We start from the raw sequence: 21,285 nt of genomic DNA, 5'->3' as shown, positions 1-21,285 counted from the left end.
ATATCTTTACACACTTAGGATTGTGTCAACCTGCAGCCTACTGACCAACAAACTGTTTATTTTGCACTGAGAAAAACTAACCTTTAATGGTCCAATAAACTCAAATACACAAACTTGTCTGCGTTCAGGAAATCATTGCGTCACGAATTTCTTAATTTTTTCACATTGCTAGCCACCATACAGGGGAATGTTATAAATATTCCTGTTTATTAAATTATACATTTGAAACAAGAGACCTTTGGTTTCTCCAGCAAACCTCCACTTTGAGTCCTTTGCAGCGTCTAACAGGTTTTTTTTCCAGAGTTGGAAAGGTATGTAACTAAATCCATTAACCGGTCATCGTCTTTCCTGTCCCTGCTGGAGAAAGAATCCCCTCTGGGGCCCATTGTGCCGGGCTGTGAGGATAGTTTGTTCAGGTTGATGTGCGATTGGATCACTGAACCATCAGATGCGGGTCGCTGTAGCGGCTCCAGAATTGTCAGTGACCTCAGAATAATGCTCTCTATGGCCATTCTGTCAGCTTAGGTTGACGCCCACATCTTGGTAGGTTTGGTTGGTCATTTTCACGTGAATGACTGAACAGTTATCTAAAATTTGGGATGCTGTTTTAAAACCTAACCCTACTTTAAACATCTCCGCAGCTTTCTCCCTGCCCTGTCTGCTGTGTTTCTTGGTCTTAAAGATGCTGTTTGTTCTCTAACAAACCTCTGAGGCCTTTAAAAAACAGCTGCATTTAATACTGAGGCCAAATGACACACTAGTGACTTCTGAAGGCAATCGGCTGAATTGGGTTTTTATTAGAGTATATCAGAGCACACACCACAGATTTGTATTTGTATAAAAAAAAAAAGTTCTGTGTATCTTCCACTTTTCTGAAGCACAACTTTCTGCTATAATATAAACCCTTATAAATACTCTGGGGTGTGTATTGGTAAAATGGAAAAAAAATCAGAAAAAGTTCAATGGGTGTTGTTGCTTCCATCAGCCATGGGGTTTCTATCTTGTTTCACATGTTTTTGTGACAAGTGGCTCTATGGTATTAGGGAGATCAATTTTGTTCCTTAAATAGGAGGAAACTAAGACCCAGGAGAGCCTGGTGGGACAGTAGTGTGTGTGTGTGTGTGATAGCAAAAGGGAAAAAAACTTCAGTGTGCACCATTACACAAAACAATGTGTGACAGTCACTGCCATACACAGCGCAGGACAGGACCCAGAGGGTTATCAGAGGAGGGGGGAGGAAAAAGAGTGGAAATAATTTACCATCAAACCCATAATGGAATATTTTTTTATATTGGTTCTTCTTTTTAATCGGGAATGTAAATGGTAATGCAGTCCTGCTATCTTCTGAAAAGCCAAACCTTGGAAAGTTTTTATTTTTTTAACAAGCTGTGGATAAATAGTTAAAATACTTTTAGTGAAAATTAAATAAAGCACCTCTTCTCCTTGCTTTTGCGAGTAAGTTGTGGACTTGAACTTAAAGCAACTGCTTTAAACCTGACAACAAACTGAGTGAACAAGGGGTAAGTCCTTTTCTTAAATATCAAAATCAGTATTATTCCTATTATTTAGCTCTTTGCATTAATATTGGACTTAACATTTATTCATCTATCAATAGGGCAAAAGCTGCTTAAACAAACACTAATATGTTCTGAAGTGTAATAATATAAAAAAATAAAGCATGAGACCCAACTGCTGCAAATAATCAGTATCAATCAGTATTTTGAGCTGTTGAGTTTTATTATGGAGGTTCTGCATATTGTTGACAACATTTTATTGCCCTGCACATTAGTCTTTATGCATGACGGAGTAATAACTGTACTGAAAGGATGGTGCAGAACAACAGTAAAATCTCATTTTATCTGTATGAATGTACAATGCTTTGTAAAAGTAATCATAACCCCTTGACGTTTTACACAAAACGTCACCTTACAACCCCAGACTTCAAAGTATTTTATTTGGATTTCATGTGAAAGATCAACACAAAATAGTTCCTAAATGCTGAAGTAGAAGGAAAATTAGACATGGTTTCTAACATTTGCAGTTTGCACATCTAGACAGAAACATTTGCACATTCTTTGCAAAAACAGCTCATGCTCTCAGTCTGATGTCTGTGATCGTTCGTTTTTAGGGTTTAGCACAGATTCTCAGCTGGATTTCACTAGGACAGTTTATCAGCTAAATTCACTTTGATCTAAACTAGTCCCTCATAGCTCTGGCTGTGGGTTCAGGGATGTCATCCTGCTGTAAGGCGAACCTCCACCACCGTCTAAAGTGTATCACAGCCTCCAAAAGGATTTCTTCCTGGATTGCCTTGTGTTTAGCTTGGATATGGTAAGTTCCTGAAGATGTTCAGTATCAGTTTTCAACCACGGTTTTTCTTATTGGCTAAAAAGTTACATTTCCCAAAGTTCCCATCTGGTTATAGCACCTTCTTCCTGCTGGGTCCCCTACATGGCTGGTGGCAAACGGCGAGGAGGACGTCTTATGGCTTTCTTTCAACAACGGCAACAATTTCTCCTGCATTCCCCGGTCTTAATGGGGCTGTTTGCTGACTAATATTATCTAACAATCCTCAGAGGCCTTCACATAACAGCTGGATTTACACTGAGACTATATGTTCTGGTCAAGAAACAATTTACAAGCAATATAAAAAAATATTTAATGACTGAGAAAGGGGTCATACTTGAAGACAATGGGATAATTTAAAAAACCCAAAACATAAATGAACTTAAAAAACAATCGAAAAAAAATCAACATTATGGAGAGATATTTAGCTGAGGTTTGGTTGTAGTGACGTTTACTCTGTGTACCTTTCTGCCACAAGTTATTCAAACATTAGCTGCTTTTATTACACATCATTACTGTATAATGTGGCAACTGGAACTTAGGGATGGCAGTGTTTGTTTTATTGGGGATGTACATGATTTAGGGAAGCGATATAGTCAAAAGGAGCTAAGGCATAACAAGTTTTCACTTCTACCTACTCCTTTTCTATATTCACTTTTGCATTTCTGATAAGTTTTGCTCTTGCTTTGTTTTCTAACTTTGAAATATTTCAATAAACTAAACTACATTACACAGATTTTAATTTTAAAATACAAATTAGATACAATGGATCTCATACTTTTTCACATTTTGATTTGTTAAAAATGCTGAAAACTATTGCTGGTTTGTTCGCCAAACAAATAATCTTAATAAATTTGACAGCAGAGATATTGATGATCTGGACACTTTTCCTTTAGTTACTGTTTTATTTTCTGCCATCATGTAAAATCAATCAGGAAATTATTGAAAATGTTATTTATTTCAGTAATCAAATTCAATAAGTGAAACACAATAAATAGATTAATTACACACTGACTGGTGTTTTCAAGCTATTCTTTCTGGTAATCATGATGATTTTCAGCTTGCAGCTAATAAAAACACAATATTTAAGATTAGAAAATTACATCAGACCATTAAAAAAAAAATTTTTAATGCAGAAATGTGTTCTTAATGAAATGTATACATGCTTAGAGGTTGTTAATTTCAAAATTAACTTTTAATCTCAGAAAAGAGCCTAGTCGGAATGTATATTCTAATTTGATTAAACCTGAATGCACTTAAAATAATTCAAATACATTTTTTCATAATAACACAAAGTTAAACCCAACATTTTTTTTCCTCTTTCAACACAGACGTTATACCCATGGGAACATCGGAGCTGAAAATGGAGGAGGAAGTAAACAAATGATGGCGGACATGACTGGGTCCATGATCCCCTCTGTTTCCGATCCTTCTGTTGCCAACTCTACCAGTGGCCCTTCGGGGCCAGATCCCACTGTCCCTGCCGGTGCTGGCGTCGTCACAAGCTCCCAGTCCCAAATCAAGGACCTTTTTGGGTTGTTCTGCATGGTGACGCTTAACCTCATCGCCCTGCTGGCCAACGCTGGTGTGATGGTGGCCATAGCCCGCGCTCCTCACCTGAAGAAGTTTGCCTTTGTGTGTCACCTGTGTGCAGTAGATCTGCTGTGCGCCCTCCTCCTGATGCCTTTGGGCATCATATCTAGCTCGCCGTTCTTCGGCACGGTGGTGTTCACTGTTCTGGAGTGCCAGGTGTACATCTTTCTCAACGTTTTCCTCATCTGCCTTTCCATCCTCACCGTCACTGCCATCAGCTTGGAGCGTTACTTCTACATTGTGCACCCAATGCGTTACGAAGTCAAGATGACCATCAACCTTGCTATTGCTGTGATGGTCCTAATCTGGGTTAAATCGCTCCTCCTAGCTTTGGTCACGCAGTTGGGATGGCCAGCTTATGGACCTCAGAGCTCCATCGCAGCAGCTCACTGCTCCCTTCACGCAACCCACAGCCGCCTGAGAAGAGTATTTGGTGTGCTCTTCAGTGTGATTTGTTTCTTAGCTCCTGTGGTGGTCATCTTCAGTGTTTACTGCGCCGTGTATAAGGTCGCTCGTTCCGCAGCCCTGCAGCAGGTGCCAGCTGTGCCAACGTGGGTGAATACGTGCCCTGCAAAGGACCGCTCCGACTCCATCAACAGCCAAACGACCATGATCGCCACCACCCGCACGCTGCCTCAAAGACTGTCTCCAGAGAGGGCCTTCAGTGGGGGGAAAGCTGCAATAACATTGGTGTTCATCGTGGGCCAGTTCTTGGTCTGTTGGTTGCCGTACTTCATCTTCCATGTTCAAATGTCTCTGACCGGCTCCATGCAGAGCCCGGGGGACTTAGAGGAAGCGGTAACCTGGCTGGCCTACTCTTCCTTCGCAGTTAACCCGTTCTTCTACGGCCTCCTAAACAGACAAATCAGAGACGAGCTGGTGAAGTTTCGACGTTGCTGCCTGAACCAGCCCACGGAGGTTGGAGCCTCCAGCCAAGAAGCGTCATTTCAGGAGAACTTCCTTCAGTTCATTCAGAGAACCGCCAGCACACTGGAGAGACGCTCCAGCTGTTCTAACCCCAGTCCCACAAACACATTAAACCAGGCGAATGTTATCCCAGGACAAATACCAGACGGGCATGCATAGATTTTAACAAACTACGGAACACAGTGCAGAAATGAAACACAAAAACGTTTAAGTATAGGCCACTTGTGTTGTTTCCTGGAACACAAATTAATAGGCTGCTTATTTATTGTATTACTTTATTTTGTTGATTTTTCTTAGATTTGTGCTCTTAACGAATTTAATAATTGTCCTTGTTAAAAAAAATAAGCTAAAAGTGGCTGCATACTAACACCAAAATATTTGCAGTTTCAGTCAGAAGTTTACATGCGCTCATCATGGTCTTAGATGACAAACTTAAATTAACTTGTTTCCTGATTTATTAGGACTGTTCATCTTGCAGGGTAGAATTATTATACAAACATACAACTTCAATAATTTTTGAAAAACAACTTCTGGGTGCACAAGTTTTATTTTGAATTCAAGGTTATACATCAGGTCCAAGCATTTGCACGCACCCCCATGGCAATGGCCTTGTGTTGCTATCAACAAGCTTCTTGTAATTCTGACTAAATGTCATTGTTTTCTGCAGAATTGGAAAAGCTTGTTTAAACTAGATGGTTTCTTTGCACAGATTTGCACAATCTATACATTTTCAACAAATATGAGGTCAGGGCCATTCTAACCTGCTTTATCCGCTCCAAAATCAGTTTTGATGGGTCTTTGGGATCTTAGTCTTATTGGAACGACTGTAACAAAGTTTCTACCAGCTTGTTATCCCACTCACTTTTTGAGAAGGACCAGTACCACTGGCACTGAAACAAACCCACACCAGGATGCTAAAACACCAAACTTCAAAGCTGATACGGGTGATTTCAGGTTTGAAACCCTCACCTTGAGTTCTTCAAACATACTTTTAGCCATTGTGGGCAAATAGGGATAGTTAAGCGTCTTATGAATCTAATATCTTTTTTCTGATATAACATTTGACCTGTCCATGTGGACAGCTGCAAACGTCAGTGGTTCTGGTAGGTGTAAATTTGGAGTTTTTTTTTATTTGCTTTGGCATTATTGGTCAATGGTAATATAAAACTGGTTTTACAGTGGACATCGTCACTGGTGCGCCAGGACCCTCCACCTGATGATGGTTAGAGCCTTGGTGTCTTCTGGGTTGCTCTTAAATCTCCTAAGGAACCTTTCCTTTCAGTGAAAGGTGACACTTTGGGTCAGATTATTGAAATTGAATGTTGCTAGGAAATGTGCTAGAACCTTGTTGATGGTAACAAAAAGGCTATGGCTTTGTGGCAGCTTGCTAAGGAACATTTAACCAAATATTATGTGTACACAGTTGTGTGTGTATGTCTAATTTTGACCCTTTGCAGAGTAGAAGAGAATCCACTATAAATTTAAACCTGATCACCCAATTCTGGTTTTGCAAAAATCACAGAACATTTACATTGTTTAGTCATTAAATATTGTAAAAAAAAACATGTTTAAAGCATTAAAGCACTAACTTGTTATAGCATAATGACCAAGATGAGTGTGTGCAAACTTCTAACGTGAACTATACACTGTGATACATTTTCCTCGCTTTATATCTGGCATACTTATCAAAACTGCTCTTGCTTTGGCAAGGGAGCAGATTTTGGGATTAATTACAATAAAACATGTTTTCAGATGGATAATTTAGCTTTAAAAATGTGTGACTGTGTTCCATCCGACTCATCAATGCCTCCACAATGATGCTATGATTTAATTTCTTATACCAGTGGTAATATATTTACACATAATAAATGTTATCTGAGTATCAGATGGGATTTGCAAAGTCATGGGTGTTCTTATTGTTATTTATTGCATAATGAATCATCTTCGTGTTTAGGGAGAGAAACTCTCAGGAGAGGTAGGGACCATATCTCAGAATTCCTGCATAAAATAGTTATTAGATTTTAATGTCATCTCTCTCTCTGTTACCATTTAAGATAAAGCAGGCTCACAAAGCAAGAAAACATCCCTCTGGCTGGATGAATACTTTTTTATTCAGGTCTGCTCAAATAAAGACTGAGTCCGATAAAAATCATTCACATGTGAGCAAACAAAGATAGGACAAGTCTCTGCCAATATGGACTAACATGATAGGGACATGGATAAGGAAAGGAAGCGATAGTAACTACAGTGGAAATCATTACTGTCCGTTGATAATGCACCAAAGAAAGGTAACAAAGTGCTGTTTTATGGCCTCTGCTATTTTTATTAGCCCTCGTACAAGACAGCATAGGGTAGTTACAGCAAATAGAAGCAAACACCATTCTGCAATGTAGGTGTCATTTAGGTATGCACACTCTTCAACAAGTGTGTGACTACAGTATTAGCTTTTCAACTGGATGCATGAACAGATTTTTCAGCAATTTTATCTTTTTTTTTTAGTTACTCTATCATTTAAAATAATAATCACAGGCGTGGTAATTCACCCAATCTAATGATACATTTTATGAATCTGTGCCTCCACTGTGATCAATGCAGAGCTCAAGCGAAACATCTTCTGGAGCTACAGTTGTTGATAAAATGAAAACCAGTGAATACAAATGGGAACATTGCACAATTCTCAGCACAGCACACCCAGTATTCTTTTATCAAAAGCATCTAGACGAACAGGAGTGACAGAGCTCTGACCACAGCTTTCATATCTTTCAAAGTTGTTTGTGGGAAAGAGGGGTGAGATTTTCTGGCTTGTTTTAATTGTTATATTTGCCCCAACCATGGTGTGGCTATCAAAATTGTGCAATATAAAATAACAAGGGAATGTTTGACTTATAAAGTGTTTTTCACAGACAAATTTCAAAAGTAGCGTGCAACATAATAAATACTGTAGAAATACTGATAAAAAATCTAAATTGGACGATGTAAATACACTAAGACAGGCAGACTAATAAATGTTGAGCCTGCAGAGGAACATTTATATGAATTATTTCTGCTCATTTAAAGCATTGGCAAGTGTGTGCATAAATGGGGCGTAAACAGTTTTTTTTTATCTGGTAACTGAATGAAACTCAAGTTTGAAAACAGGTTTTTCCACAGCCTCAGGGGCAAAACTGCAAAGACTTGTTTTCTTTGGTGTCAACTGCCATCTTTCAGTCTGATTTATTAATTAGTCCCAGGTCAATTAATAACTACAGTTCTTTTGAACATTTAACCCTCAGTTTCCCTCATCCAAAATGCAAAGCAATAAAACCTCTTCTGTTTGTTGTTTTGTATCGTCCACCAGGCCCTTACACTCAGTTGTCAGATTTCTTATCTGATTTGGTGTTAAATACTGATACGGTTATTATAGTGGGTGATTTTAACATTCATGTTGACACAGAATGTCATAACCTTAGTGTAGCCTTTAAAACTATTCTAGATTCAATTGGTTTTGCTCAAAATGTGCATGAACCGACGCACTCTCGGCTCCATACTTTAGACCTTGTTCTGACATATGGCATTGATTGTGAAGAATTAACAGTATTCTCTCACAACCCTGTCCTGTCTGATCATTTTTTAATAACATTTGAGTTTAATCTAACTGAGTTCTCCACCCCCAAAAGAGGGTTCCATTATAGTAGATCTTTATCAGATAATGCTGTATCAAAACTTAAAGAGTCTGTCCCCTTTTTAATATCCTCCGTATTGCAGAAATGCCCTGTAGATGGCAGCATTGCTGTTTCTTCCCATTCACAAATCGATACCTTTGCTAACAATGTGACTTCCTCATTGCGTTCTGCATTAGACAATGTAGCTCCCTTGAAAAAGAAGGTGATTATTCACAGGAAGCTGGCTCCTTGGTTTAATTCAGAGCTGCGTTCCTTGAAGCACAATGTTAGGAAATTGGAGAGAAAATGGCGCTCTACACACCAAGAGGAATCCTACTTACTCTGGAGGGACAGACTATTGTTGTATAACAAGACCCTCCGCAGAGTTAGAGCAGCATATTTTTCATCATTAATTGAAGAGAATAAAAATAATCCTAGATTTCTCTTTAGTTCAGTTGCCAAACTTACCCAGAGCCACAGCTCTGTAGATCTATCCATTCCTTTAGCTCTTAGTAGTAATGATTTTATGGGATTCTTCATAAATAAAATTGATGCCATTAAAAATAAAATAATTGGCATCCTCCCAAACATGATTACCTCGTCCTCAGTAAGTGAGGCAGCATTAGAGGAATCTTTAGAATCTGCGCAGTGTCTGAACTGTTTAAAAGCAGTAGAGCTTTCTGAGCTATCTAAAATTTTAGCTTCATCTAAACCTTCTACCTGTATGTTAGACCCAATCCCAACCAAGTTATTTAAGGACATATTTCCTTTGATCAGTGGCACTATTTTAGACATGATTAATCTATCCTTAGTAAATGGATATGTACCACAGGTTTTTAAAGTAGCTGTTATTAAACCTTTACTTAAGAAACCTTCTCTTGATCAGGATGAGTTAGTAAACTACAGACCTATATCTAATCTTCTTTTCTTATCTAAAATTCTTGAGAAAATAGTTGCTAATCAACTTTGTGAACATTTACAAAGTAATGACCTACTTGAGGAGTTTCAGTCAGGCTTCAGAGCTCATCATAGCACTGAAACAGCTCTGGTGAAGGTCACTAATGATATTCTCATGGCCTCAGATAATGCACTTGTGTCTATACTTGTCCTGTTAGATCTCAGTGCTGCATTTGATACAGTTGATCACAATATTCTCCTACAAAGACTTGAACATACTGTAGGGATTAAGGGGAAAGCATTAGGCTGGTTTAAATCTTATCTGTCAGACAGATTCCAATTTGTTCATGTTAATAATAAATCTTCCTCAAACTCTAGGGTCACCTGTGGAGTACCACAGGGTTCAGTCCTTGGACCAATTCTCTTTACTATATATATGCTCCCGATAGGCAAAATTATCAGACAGCATGGGATTAATTTCCACTGTTATGCTGATGATACTCAGCTATATTTATCCATAAATCCTAATGAATCCAATCAATTACTTCGACTGCAGTCATGTCTTGATGACATCAAAAGCTGGATGACTTTAAATTTCCTGCATCTAAATTCTGACAAGACCGAAGTTGTAATCTTTGGGCCAGAGTCCTCAAAAAATATACTTCTTAACCAATCACTTAATCTGGGTGGCATTAACCTGGCCTCTGGTAATAAAGTAAAAAATCTTGGTGTTATTTTTGACCAAGACATGTCATTTAAATCCCATATTAAACAGGTTTCCAGAGTTTCCTTTTTTCACCTCCGGAATATCGCCAAAATTAGAAACATTCTGTCCAGGAGTGATGCTGAAAAACTGGTCCATGCATTTGTTACTTCAAGGCTGGACTATTGTAATTCTTTACTATCAGGAAGTCCACAAAATGTAGTTCAAAGCCTTCAGCTGATCCAAAATGCTGCAGCAAGAGTTCTGATGAAAATCAACAAGAGGGATCATATTTCTCCAATTTTAGCTTCCCTTCATTGGCTTCCTGTTAAATCAAGAATAGAATTTAAAATTCTTCTTCTAACGTATAAAGCCCTTAATAATCAAACTCCATCATATATCAGAGCTCTGATTACCCCGTATGTTCCTAACAGAGCACTTTGCTCTCAGACTGCAGGTCTGCTGGTGGTTCCTAGAGTCTCTAAAAGTAGAATGGGAGGCAGATCCTTTAGCTATCAGGCTCCTCTCCTGTGGAACCAACTCCCAGTTTTGGTCCGTGAGGCAGACACCCTGTCTACTTTTAAGACTAGGCTTAAAACTTTTCTTTTTGACAAAAATTATAACTAGTGGCTCATGTTACTCTCAGCTACCTTTATAGTTTTACTGCTATACTGGAGTATATCAGGATCTAATTTTCTCACTCTATTGAGTTCTACTGTTCTTCAATTATGCATTATGTGTTGTCATTTCTGCTTTAACTTTCTGTTCTCTCTCTTTTATCTTCATAGTAGGTACACCTGGTCTGGCGTTCTGTTAACTGTGACATCATCCAGAGAAGACGGCTCACCCGCTATTACCATCTAATGTAGAACAGATTACTGGATCAATGTGTGCTTCTGTGCTTTTTTGTCTGTCTTGTTGTGTCTCTGTTCTGTCTTCTGTAACCCCCAGTCGGTCGAGGCAGATGACCGTTCATACTGAGCCCGGTTCTGCCGGAGGTTTTTCCTTCCCGTTAATGGGTGGTTTTTCTTCCCACTGTCGCTTCATGCTTGCTCAGTATGAGGGATTGCAGCAAAGTCATGTACAATGCAGATGACTCTTCCTGTGGCTCTACGCTTCCCCAGGAGTGAATGCTGCTTGTCGGGACTTTGATGCAATCAACTGGTTTCCTTATATAGGACATTTTTGACATTTTTATAGGACATCTGTATAATCTGACCCAATCTGTATAATATGATTGAACTTGACTTTGTAAAGTGCCTTGAGATGACATGTTTCATGATTTGGCGCTATATAAATAAAATTGAATTGAATTGAATTGAATTGAACTGGCTGAAAGGTAGCAAAGGAAAGAACACCGACTGTTTTCATTTCAAATGCCTGACCTGGGATGATATGGAACAATACAACTTGGACAGATCATACTAATTGGCACATTTCACAAATAGCAATAATAATAAATAAAAAAAGAATGCCATCCATTTGGGACTCTGTACTTGTATAACAGGTGCTTCTTCACCTTTTAAAATCCTGTTGAATAGTAATAAAACCTGACAAACTATTTTTCTAGTATCACTTCTGCTTTCTGAACGAAACATATCTAATTGCATGTCCTTCAATGCAGGACAGACACACAGAAGTTCTTTTGTATCTCTATTTATTTCTGTGTGGCTCTTTTTTCCAATTATGTTCCAGATGGAAACTTTGTACTTGCCTATTTTTTTTCCTTTTACAACAATAAAAATAACTTCAACCATTAGATAAGAACATTTTCAGATCAGTCTGTTTGGGCTCTGACATTCCACACCTTTGAATACATGTTAACTGTTTGATCAAAATTCAAATATTACATAAAAAAAATAGAGGAGACTTTTATTTTGGGTCTTTTCCTCCCATCTTTTTTGAATGATGAAGTGTTTCTGTACTAAAACTAAAAGTGATTAAAAATGTGTGTCTCATAAAGTCTCTTAAAATAATAAGTCTTACTATTACGACTCCAAGGCTCAGTCCTGAAAATGTCAAATCTGATGATTATGATGGCAAATCTTTTAGAAGGACCTATTTATTTATAAACAAAATCTGAAATTTGAAAATGTTAGCATGTATGATTCACAGGTTCTGTTTATGCATTTCCAAATCAAAAAGCTTATTTTTATTAGACTTTGTTAGAATTCAGTTGGTTATTTCTATATATTTGCATTCCTAATTATATGATAACCTTTTTAAATAAAAAAAAAATCTAAAAGAATTACAAATGTTTTCTCAAAAACTATTGATTCTTATCCCATTGAACTTCTGCTACCACCATTGTTGTTTCAATTTCTGTTGTTGATTCAGTTGATTTCATGTGATCAAATTAGACATTGTTCTTAAAAGGAATGCAAGCTGCTGATTGAATCACTGCTGTAGATAAAACAAACAAAAACCAAAAACTCATCATGGTGAAGAAACTGCAAGTTCCTGTTCTGACCATTGGAGGGCGCAATGTGGCAATTAATTCCTCTGATCTCTGTCTGGATAGAACTATGCCTAGACATTTTACTTTAAACGCACAAATTTCAGTTTTTCACTGTATATAGTACAGCCACACAACCTGTGATTACTGACATAGGATACATGCCAAAGTAGGTTTTATATTTTAAAAAAAGCAAGTAGAATTTTTTATTCAAGATGGATTTGCTTTATTCTTCTTCTTCCTTAAATAAGTGTATAAAACATGCGGTTTGGTGATCTTTGGAGTACTGTTGAATGACAAAAGCTTTGAGGATTCAGCTCACATGTGCAATTAACAAAACAGCTACTGCCAAACCCTATTGAGTATGGGCAGCGTGTATTTAATTACCAAAACATAAAATCATCACTGTTCTCATGATTAAAGGTCTGTGAGGTCTGATTCCACTAATCAAAATCTGTCCAATGTTCATTTCCCACAACAACAAGCCCTGGATGATAAACCCTGAGATAAAAGCCTTGCCGAAGGAGAAGAACAGGGCTTTCAGGTCAGGAAATAAAGAACTGAAAGTTGTACAGAAAAAAAAAAAACTTAGGAGAAAGATCAGAAAAGGAAAAAAAGAACAACAGGAAGAGGAAGAAGGAGCAGCTGTGGGACAACAACATCATTGATGTTTGGAAAGGCCTGAAAACAAACAGAACTTGACTTGAGATGAATGAATAAGCTCAATCAGCCCTTTCTAAGGTTTCTGACAGGTTGATCTGCAACGCGGGAGCACTGCAGGAAACTGCGCTGGCACAGATTTTGTTCACCTCCTACACTGCAGACGTCACCATCAGCTCATCACGCTGCCACTTGGAGAAGTTCTCTCATAGATGAGGACGACACAGAGTACAGGTAAGGGATCTAGATCTTTCCAGACTGTGCAAACAGAACCGCCTCGTGCTAAATGCATGGGAACCAAAGGAGCTGGTGGTGGGCTTTTGCAGACCCACCTCACTGACACAGACAGACATTCAGGGATCTGTTGTTGGGATAGTGGACTCTTCTATGTACCTGGTTATTCACCTGAACCATTAACTGGACTGGACTCATAATAATGATGCTCTTTAGGGTCAGAGCAGACTACCTGCTGCGGAGGCTGAGGTTGTTTGGAGTGCAGGGAGCGTTCCTGAAGATCTCATTTGACTCTGTGGTGGCATCAGCCATCTTCTATTATGTGGTTTGTTGGAGCAGCAGCTGATCTCTAGCTGAGAGGAACCGGCTGGAAGTGCTCATGAGGAGGGTTTGCGCTGTCCTGGGATGCCCCTGGACTCAGTGCATGTGGTGGGAGACAGAGGTATTGTAAGAAAGTGACCTTTTTGGTGGGTAATGTCTGTCACCCCATGCTTGGAGCTCTTTCAGTGACAGAGTGCTGCATCCCAGATGCTCCAAGGAGCACTTCTGCAGGTCGTTCCTCCCAGCTGCTGTTAGACTTTATAGTCTTACAACAAACTCAAACAAATGGTTTACATAATGTTAATAGTTGCATGGGTTCTGATCTGATCGGGAATCATTTACACTATCTCTCAGATGCTAAGGTACACTTGTGCACGCCTTAGCTACTCCGAGATGTTGCGGTTCTGTCATGCTATTGCACATTATGTCATATTAGTCTGTAAGTAGGCTGGTGTGTGTAACGGTCTGGGTTTTTGCCACTGTCACGGCCAAATTTCCCCATTGTGTGACAATAAAGGTATTTTTGATCTTATCTTCTTGGTTGATCCTACTTAATCCACACTTCTCATGAAGGTATAAAATAGATTGATTATGTTTAGTACCACCCAAAGCCCAAATAAACATTCTTCAGAAATGGTCAAGGCAGTCATCAGTGTAATATGTTTCACCTGGGTGTCAACCATGTGCCCGTCGTCCTGCTAGCTACACCCGCTCATCCTCCATGTTTCCAGTGATTCCAGGCAGGGACACAGCTCGGCTGAATGGAAATGGACGAGCAGAGACTGAAATCAGGGGAACTGATGGAAGTAAAGGTGGATGTAGATCTGGATTTCACCCAGAGTGATACAGGTCCTCAGATTGAGGACAGGGATCCCAAAAGAGTCAACAGCAGTCTGAAGGTACGTCTCTTTTTAATTTTTCTCATTTGTATTGAAGAAACAGGAAGAACTGTCAGTAAGCAGAAGTTGAAGCACATTTAATTTTAACTTAATTCATTTTGGCTTTGAGATGTATAAATTTGTACATGGCAGCAAATGCACATCTGCATCTATGAAAGCTTTTATATATGAAAAAATAGTCAGAAGAATAAGGTAATAGTACTTGCCTTTCTATTACTCCTGGTTAGATCTAAACAAAATCAGTTGTGCTCTCTTTAACAGTGAGTGATGCAAAAGTACTCACACCCTTTCAAAGTTTTCACATTTTTTACCTTTTAACCACAATATCTATGGATTGGATTTACAAAATAGTGCATGACTGTGTAATGAAAGGGTTTGAATTTGGTTTTGCAAATAAAAATCTGAAAAGTGTGGCATGCATTTATATTCAGCCCCTCTGAGTCACTACTGTTGCCCATTCTTGTTTGCAAAGTAGCTCAATATCAGTCACTTAGGTTTAAAGATGTCTGTGACGAGACCTTAGGAGGATGTGGGCCTCTAAACCAGAGCTTGCATCGGTGCCCTACACACACATTTGTTTTACACATGCAAACTAAAATATGTGGATCTTTAGGCACACATCAGCGTCATAGTTTTTAGGCCTTGAGAATGCTATTTTTCAAAGCAGTTGTTAAATCCTTATATTGGTCACCTCGTTTCTTTATATACACATGTTAGATTAAATGGTCTCTCTAGGACACATCATTAGGATGGTTTGTATGATGCTTTCTGCGACAAACACTGTTGTGTTTTGCTTGTGGGCCAAAAAGTTAAATTTTTGGTCTCATTGGACCAAAACACCTTCTTCAACATATTTGCTTGCGTCTCTCATACATGTATTATGGCTAAGTGTAAATTTGACTTCTTAAACCCTTCTTACAGCAATGATTTTCTTCTTGCCATTCTTCTATAAATTTGCGGAGTGCATGACTAATAGTTGTTCTTTCGACAGATTTATTTTTCCCTGATCTGAGGAGCTCTGCTGCTCCTCCAGAGTTACCATTGGCTCATAGCTGCTCCTTGCCCACCCAGTCTGTTAATGTAGACATCCATGTTTTGGTTAGTTTGTAGTTCTAGCAGTCTGTGTGATGTTAAAACCCAACTTTATCCCTAATGTTGTCCCTGGTCTTCATGAAACAATATTTTTATTAATTTTCTAATGAACCTCTGAATTAATATCTTCATTTACACCCACTTCAGTTTCCAAGCAGGTAAAAATTATTCACTAATTAGCTGACTTTGGAAGGTAATTGGTTGTGCTTGACTTTATTTGGATATGTCATAGAAAAGGGGGCTGAACACAAAATATGTCACATTTTTCAGATTTTATTTAAAAAATGTTGAAAGCCATCTATTTTTCCCTCTTCTTCAAAATAATGACAACTTTGTGTTGGTCTATCAAAGTAAATCAGTTGATACAAACTAACAACAGCTGAATTAGACAATAATCGTAGAATAATTTTTATTCCTAGTTTTTTTTTTACAGACATGCACCTAATACATTCTTGTTTTTTCAGCTTATTTTTTCCCCACAAGTAACAGCATCTTCACGGAAATTTTTGTGTTTGCATGTGCCTTAAGGTCATGTTCGAGGACGTGATTGCAGAGCCCCCTTCAGTGCGGAGCTTTGATAAAGTCTGGCTTTGGAGTCACGCCCTGTTTGAGGTGTCCAGACTGTGGTGCTACCGCTTCATCTCCCTCGTGCTGGCTGTGCCGGTGTCGCTGGCGGCAGGGCTGCTGTTTGCTGTTCTCAGCTGCCTCCACATCTGGTAGGACTGGAGCTCAGATACGGAGTACAGATACATAAAATAGCACATGATGAGGTGCCCAACATGCAGTCAGTAAAAAAAGGTCATCTTGTGTGAAGGTTGCACCGATGTTCGCTACAATATGTTGTTTCTCCTCCCGAGGGACATGTTATGAGAGAATTAGCTCAAGTTTTCTCCTCCCCTTTGTGTCCTTCTAGGCTGATCATGCCCTGCGTGCAGCTTCTTCTCATCAATATGCAGTGGATCCAGACTGTGTGGGCCAGCATACTGAACATTTTTATCAGTCCTTTCTTTAGCAGTGCCGGAAAGTGTTGTAGTCAAATTATTATCCACCTGGCCAGTGCTGAAAACAGATAGAACTAATTATTTGGTCAATGTAAGCAATTGAGCGGAAGGTATAAAGAAAAGACAAGCAGTAATGGATTGCTAACTGCTTTCTGACAGGGAACTTGTATTATTTGTGATTATTATGTGTTTTTAATGCACCTGTCCTGTTTTTTGGCACGTTGGCACATTCATCAGAATTTCCATTTCGTAATGGCATTGACGTGTGGACCTTCTAATACACTTCAGCAGAACCTCACAAGAGCAGCGAATATGTGTCGGCTAACAACACAAACGCGGAAAGAGAAACCGCAGGAAGCACATTTTAATGAAAATTAATACTTTGCTAAATTGCATGCAGAAAACGTTTTATGTAAGTGTGAAGAGAGGTATGATTAGTGCTGGAGAGATTAATGTTTTGCTGTTGTTTTGCTTTTAACATTTAAAAGAATTGTAAATTAGATGAATAAAAGATTTCTGACATACAAAAAATGTCATCGGCTGCCTCTCTGTGTAAGGGTTCCACCCTAGGTTTGTATTTCAGGATTTGAGAATTTAGCTAAAAATACTCAAAGTTGGACAAGTGGGATCTGAAAGTGAACCACCACCAATCTTACACCTGTCTTAACCTGTGAAAACAGTTGTCCAATTTCATGTCACAAAACAAAGTCATGTAAAAAAAGGTTTAGCGTACCCCTTGGAGATGCTTTGTCACACATTTAGACAACCAAATGTTGTATCCACTCTGAAACAGTTCCCTCACTGCTTGACGGCCACACAAACACAATCTAGAGGAATGATTGTACTGCTGTAACACTATAACATGTGGATGGCAGATCCGCATACCTTTGTACATGCTCACTTCTGGGTGCCATTTCAAATTTCCAAAGAATGACATGTCATTTACTTTAACACTTCAAACAAACAGAACATGGACAATGTCTCCTTGGATTTGGATTGAAATCTTGAGTGCAAGCTTCTTAAAGGCCTTAGGCCAGATTTATAAAAAAAAAAAAAAGTGTGGGCAGACGACAACTCAAATCTATGTTACAGTAAACACACATTTTTAAAATCTTTTAATTATAAAAAGAAAAAAAGTCAAAACCTACCTAGATGTTTATGGCTTTGGGCTGTGGTTCACTAATGTTCACGTGTCCTAAAACTCTTTTCAGACAGTTAGATGTCAAGGACCTGTGTTTTGTTTTGTTTTGTTTTTTGGATTTCTTTTAACAACAACAAAAGTTACCATGACTTTGCAGATGAGACACAGCTCTACATCACCATGTCCCCAAGTGAATATGAACTCATTCAAGCACTGAGTAAATGCTTAGAAGAAATCAATGCACTTCTATTCAGAAAAAAAAACTATCGTTAGCTTTGGCTGTCACTTTATACGTCTAGTATTAAATAATACCACACATTTTTCAGTGACGGTATCAATGCATTGGTTGTTTGTACCTGTGAAACTTTGTTACAGCCACTCCAGAACCCAACACCCTGCTCTCTGACCGCTAAGCCACCGCTTCAGAGGGGAGTTGCATTAGCTCACCACCCGCCGGTACAAGATGGATTCTCGTGTCTTTGCGAATGCACATTTACCGCAAAAATTCAGTGTGCAGCCAAGGTGATTGACTGTCTCTGTGAGTGATATCAGTCTGAGGAAGACACACTCATTAAATTTTACAACAAAAAAAAAATTCTAACGAAAATGTCAAGTTACTGAAGTAGGAGAACTTTTGCTGTGAATTCCCTCTGCACACAATGAACTATATTTGCATTGAAATCTGTCGCTTCATGCTTGCTCGGTATGAGGGATTGCTGCAAAGCCATGGACAATGCAGACGACTCTCCCTGTGGCTCTACGCTTCTCCAGGAGTGAATGCTGCTTGTCAAGACTTTGATGCAATCAACTGGGTTCCCTTGTATAGGAAATCTTTTGACCAATCCGTATAATCTGACCCAATCTGTATAATATGATTGAATTTGACTTTGGAAAGTGCCTTGAGATGATATGTTTCATGAATTGGTGCTATATAAATAAAATTGAATTGACTTCTGAAACATCAACAAGTCATATCAGAACACAGAGTAAACATGCTATCATTTGCTTAGCCAATTGATCCATGTGAAAACATTGTCAGCAAAAGCAAAACATCAGTTCACCAAAGACTGAAACTGTATTAGTCGTGTCAAATACATTAGGAACAAATGATTAAGCCATATGATGGTTCCAGGTAAAGAACTGCTACAATGTGGATAAGCCACTGGGACACAGCGTAGTAGGTACCAGGCATTTGAAACTAACAATACATTGCTTCAGTTGCAGGTCTTTTGAGAATGGGAAATGTCTGCCTTCAATAAAAAATGGAAACAGTTTTCAAATAACTAAATTGCAAGTAAGCGTCCATTTCAAATTGGGACAAAAATATCTTTGACTGTCGAAGAAAACTGATCATCCTGAACATCATTGAGGAAAAATAAGTGAGAGAAAATCACAAAGCACCATGCATCACTACATGGTGCTTTGTGATTTTGTCTCACTTATTTTTCTCACTGTTGTGTTTTATTGTACTACTACTGGTTTGCTAAGCACTGTTTTTTTATCAATTGTAATGTAGAATTGGATTAGGAGAAGGTGCAAAATAATGTCTAATCTTGAATGACTCTTACAGAAAAATTATGAGTGGGACATCTCTATTTCAAATGTTTGTTTAAACTACTACAATTGTTTGAATATGTAGCAGAAAACAACATGTCACATTTCTAAGCTTCACTAAAAACAAAAATAATTTGCCAAAAAGTGTTTTTATCAGATTTTGGTTTTAGTTTTTATTTTGTTCAGCGAGGGTTGTCCTTTTTCATGAAATAATGTTTAGTCTTTTTTTTCTTTTCTGTAGTTTTGCTGTCATGTTTCTAAAGGATGACACCTTGACATTAGACACATCTTGAAAGTTTCTCTGATTCTTTTTCATTACTTTACCTTAGGGATTTTCTAAAAAAGGCACTCTTTACTTCTAGCTTTATTTTAAATCTAGTAAATGCAAATGCAATAAAATAAAACCACAGATATAAAAGTTTGATCACAACAAAGTAGAACCTTGTAGTATTAGGTGGAAATGTATTATAACTCACTTTAATGAAAGCTATGCCTTGTCAGTTTTAAGAAATCTGGTTAAAAGATTGCAAATAAAAGTCATGCGTTTGTGTGTATAAGCTGTGCATCTATAGTGCAAAAATTGAGCTGTAGGCAATCCCTTTGGAATATGCACAGGTCATGGTTCTGCTTTTCTTTGCTTTTGCTGGAAAATACATCACTTTAAAGTCAGCAGATACTGGTCTAAAATTTCAATGCGCTTTTTTTCTCAATGTGTTTAAATCAGCTTCTGCATGAGTGATGGTTCTCGATGCATTGCTGACATTACGATTGATGATCTGCATTGTCCAGCTTAAGCTTAGGCCCTGGCTGTTTACTCACTAAAATCTCCCCCGATTCCTTGAATTATGTGATGGTCTTGTGCTCAATGTAAAAAAAAACAAAGAAAAGAAAAAAAAGAAATGCAAACCCCCATAAATCTTTCTCACGGATGAAAGCTTTAAAGGTTCTATATCATGCTTTTTTAGACCTTCCAAAGTCAACTACAGGCGTACATATGATGAAATACTGCCTTTGCCACTATGGAGCATTCATTTGTTATTAAATATTATTTGTTTTCTGTTGCTGTTTTTCCAACCTGGGAGAAACACGCATGCCATTGCTGCAATGCCACCTCTCCCCTGTGTGTGCAGCCCATTTCATGACATCGTCGTAGAGCGGCATGGTTTCAGAAAAGAGCGGTTGCTTTCACTGTGTAGATTAGGTGCTAAAAGAGTCACTTCGTCTCAACTTTAAGCAAAAATGATCATACTCTGCTGCTTCACATCTCCTCCCCCTGATCTGACAAAGTGGGCTCGTTGTTTACTGGACGGGGGCGGGATGGTTTTTATAGGTACTTCCTGAAGGGGGCAGGTAGTGACAGCTCTACGTAGACCTATCATGGCCACTTGTTTCCAGGACAGGGAAGGGGGGGGGGGGTTCTACTCAGACAGCAGAATTCACAAGAATTACTCAGACATGCAAAATACCACTTTAGGCAAAATTTTGCAGTATTATAACACAGTAAAAGTTAAAACAAGTTTTAAAAGCCACCAAATGATCCCACATGTATTTGTTGGACAGAAAAATTATCACCACAATTATCAAATTTTTCAAAACTTTTTTTCTAACTTGACCTTATCAGCTTGAATTGGGATTCAGTACAATGGACCACCTCAACTGGAGAAGCAGCGGCCCTATTTTAAGCTCCCCCCATTTAATAGAGCTCCTGTCCCTATCTGAGAGGCTGAGTCTGACCACCCTCTGAATGAAGCTCATTTTGGCCCCTTGTATCTGGGATCTCGTTCTTTTGGTCAAAATCCATACTTCTTGACCATAGGTGAA

General features: G+C 38.5%; 2 protein-coding genes across 2 annotated transcripts; both read left to right on the top strand.

Moving 5' to 3' along the window:
- The first annotated feature begins 1,435 nt into the window (after positions 1–1,435).
- Positions 1,436–6,575, top strand: LOC118567301 (probable G-protein coupled receptor). Its single transcript, XM_036152122.1, has 2 exons — positions 1,436–1,520; positions 3,678–6,575. The coding sequence occupies exon 2, from the start codon at positions 3,730–3,732 to the stop codon at positions 5,023–5,025; it is 1,296 nt and encodes a 431-aa protein (XP_036008015.1). The 5' UTR covers positions 1,436–1,520; positions 3,678–3,729; the 3' UTR covers positions 5,026–6,575.
- A 7,943-nt stretch (positions 6,576–14,518) lies between these two features.
- On the top strand, positions 14,519–17,300 carry LOC118567287 (caveolin-2-like). The gene is made up of 3 exons (XM_036152045.1): positions 14,519–14,676; positions 16,297–16,484; positions 16,682–17,300. The coding sequence occupies exons 1-3, from the start codon at positions 14,539–14,541 to the stop codon at positions 16,839–16,841; spliced, it is 486 nt and encodes a 161-aa protein (XP_036007938.1). The 5' UTR covers positions 14,519–14,538; the 3' UTR covers positions 16,842–17,300.
- Positions 17,301–21,285: the final 3,985 nt, after the last annotated feature.

The sequence above is a fragment of the Fundulus heteroclitus genome, chromosome 20 (genome assembly GCF_011125445.2).
Source record: "Fundulus heteroclitus isolate FHET01 chromosome 20, MU-UCD_Fhet_4.1, whole genome shotgun sequence".
NCBI lineage: Eukaryota > Metazoa > Chordata > Actinopteri > Cyprinodontiformes > Fundulidae > Fundulus > Fundulus heteroclitus.
This window is presented reverse-complemented; position numbering and strand designations above follow the sequence as displayed.

Bases quoted from the DNA above. Each gene is read 5' to 3' on its own strand.
- LOC118567301 (XM_036152122.1), top strand. From the start codon at position 3,730: ATGATGGCGGACATGACTGGGTCCATGATCCCCTCTGTTTCCGATCCT.
- LOC118567287 (XM_036152045.1), top strand. From the start codon at position 14,539: ATGGAAATGGACGAGCAGAGACTGAAATCAGGGGAACTGATGGAAGTA. The intron at 14,677-16,296 runs GTACGTCTCTTT...ATGTGCCTTAAG, and splicing joins GAGTCAACAGCAGTCTGAAG to GTCATGTTCGAGGACGTGAT. The intron at 16,485-16,681 runs GTAGGACTGGAG...GTGTCCTTCTAG, and splicing joins CTCAGCTGCCTCCACATCTG to GCTGATCATGCCCTGCGTGC.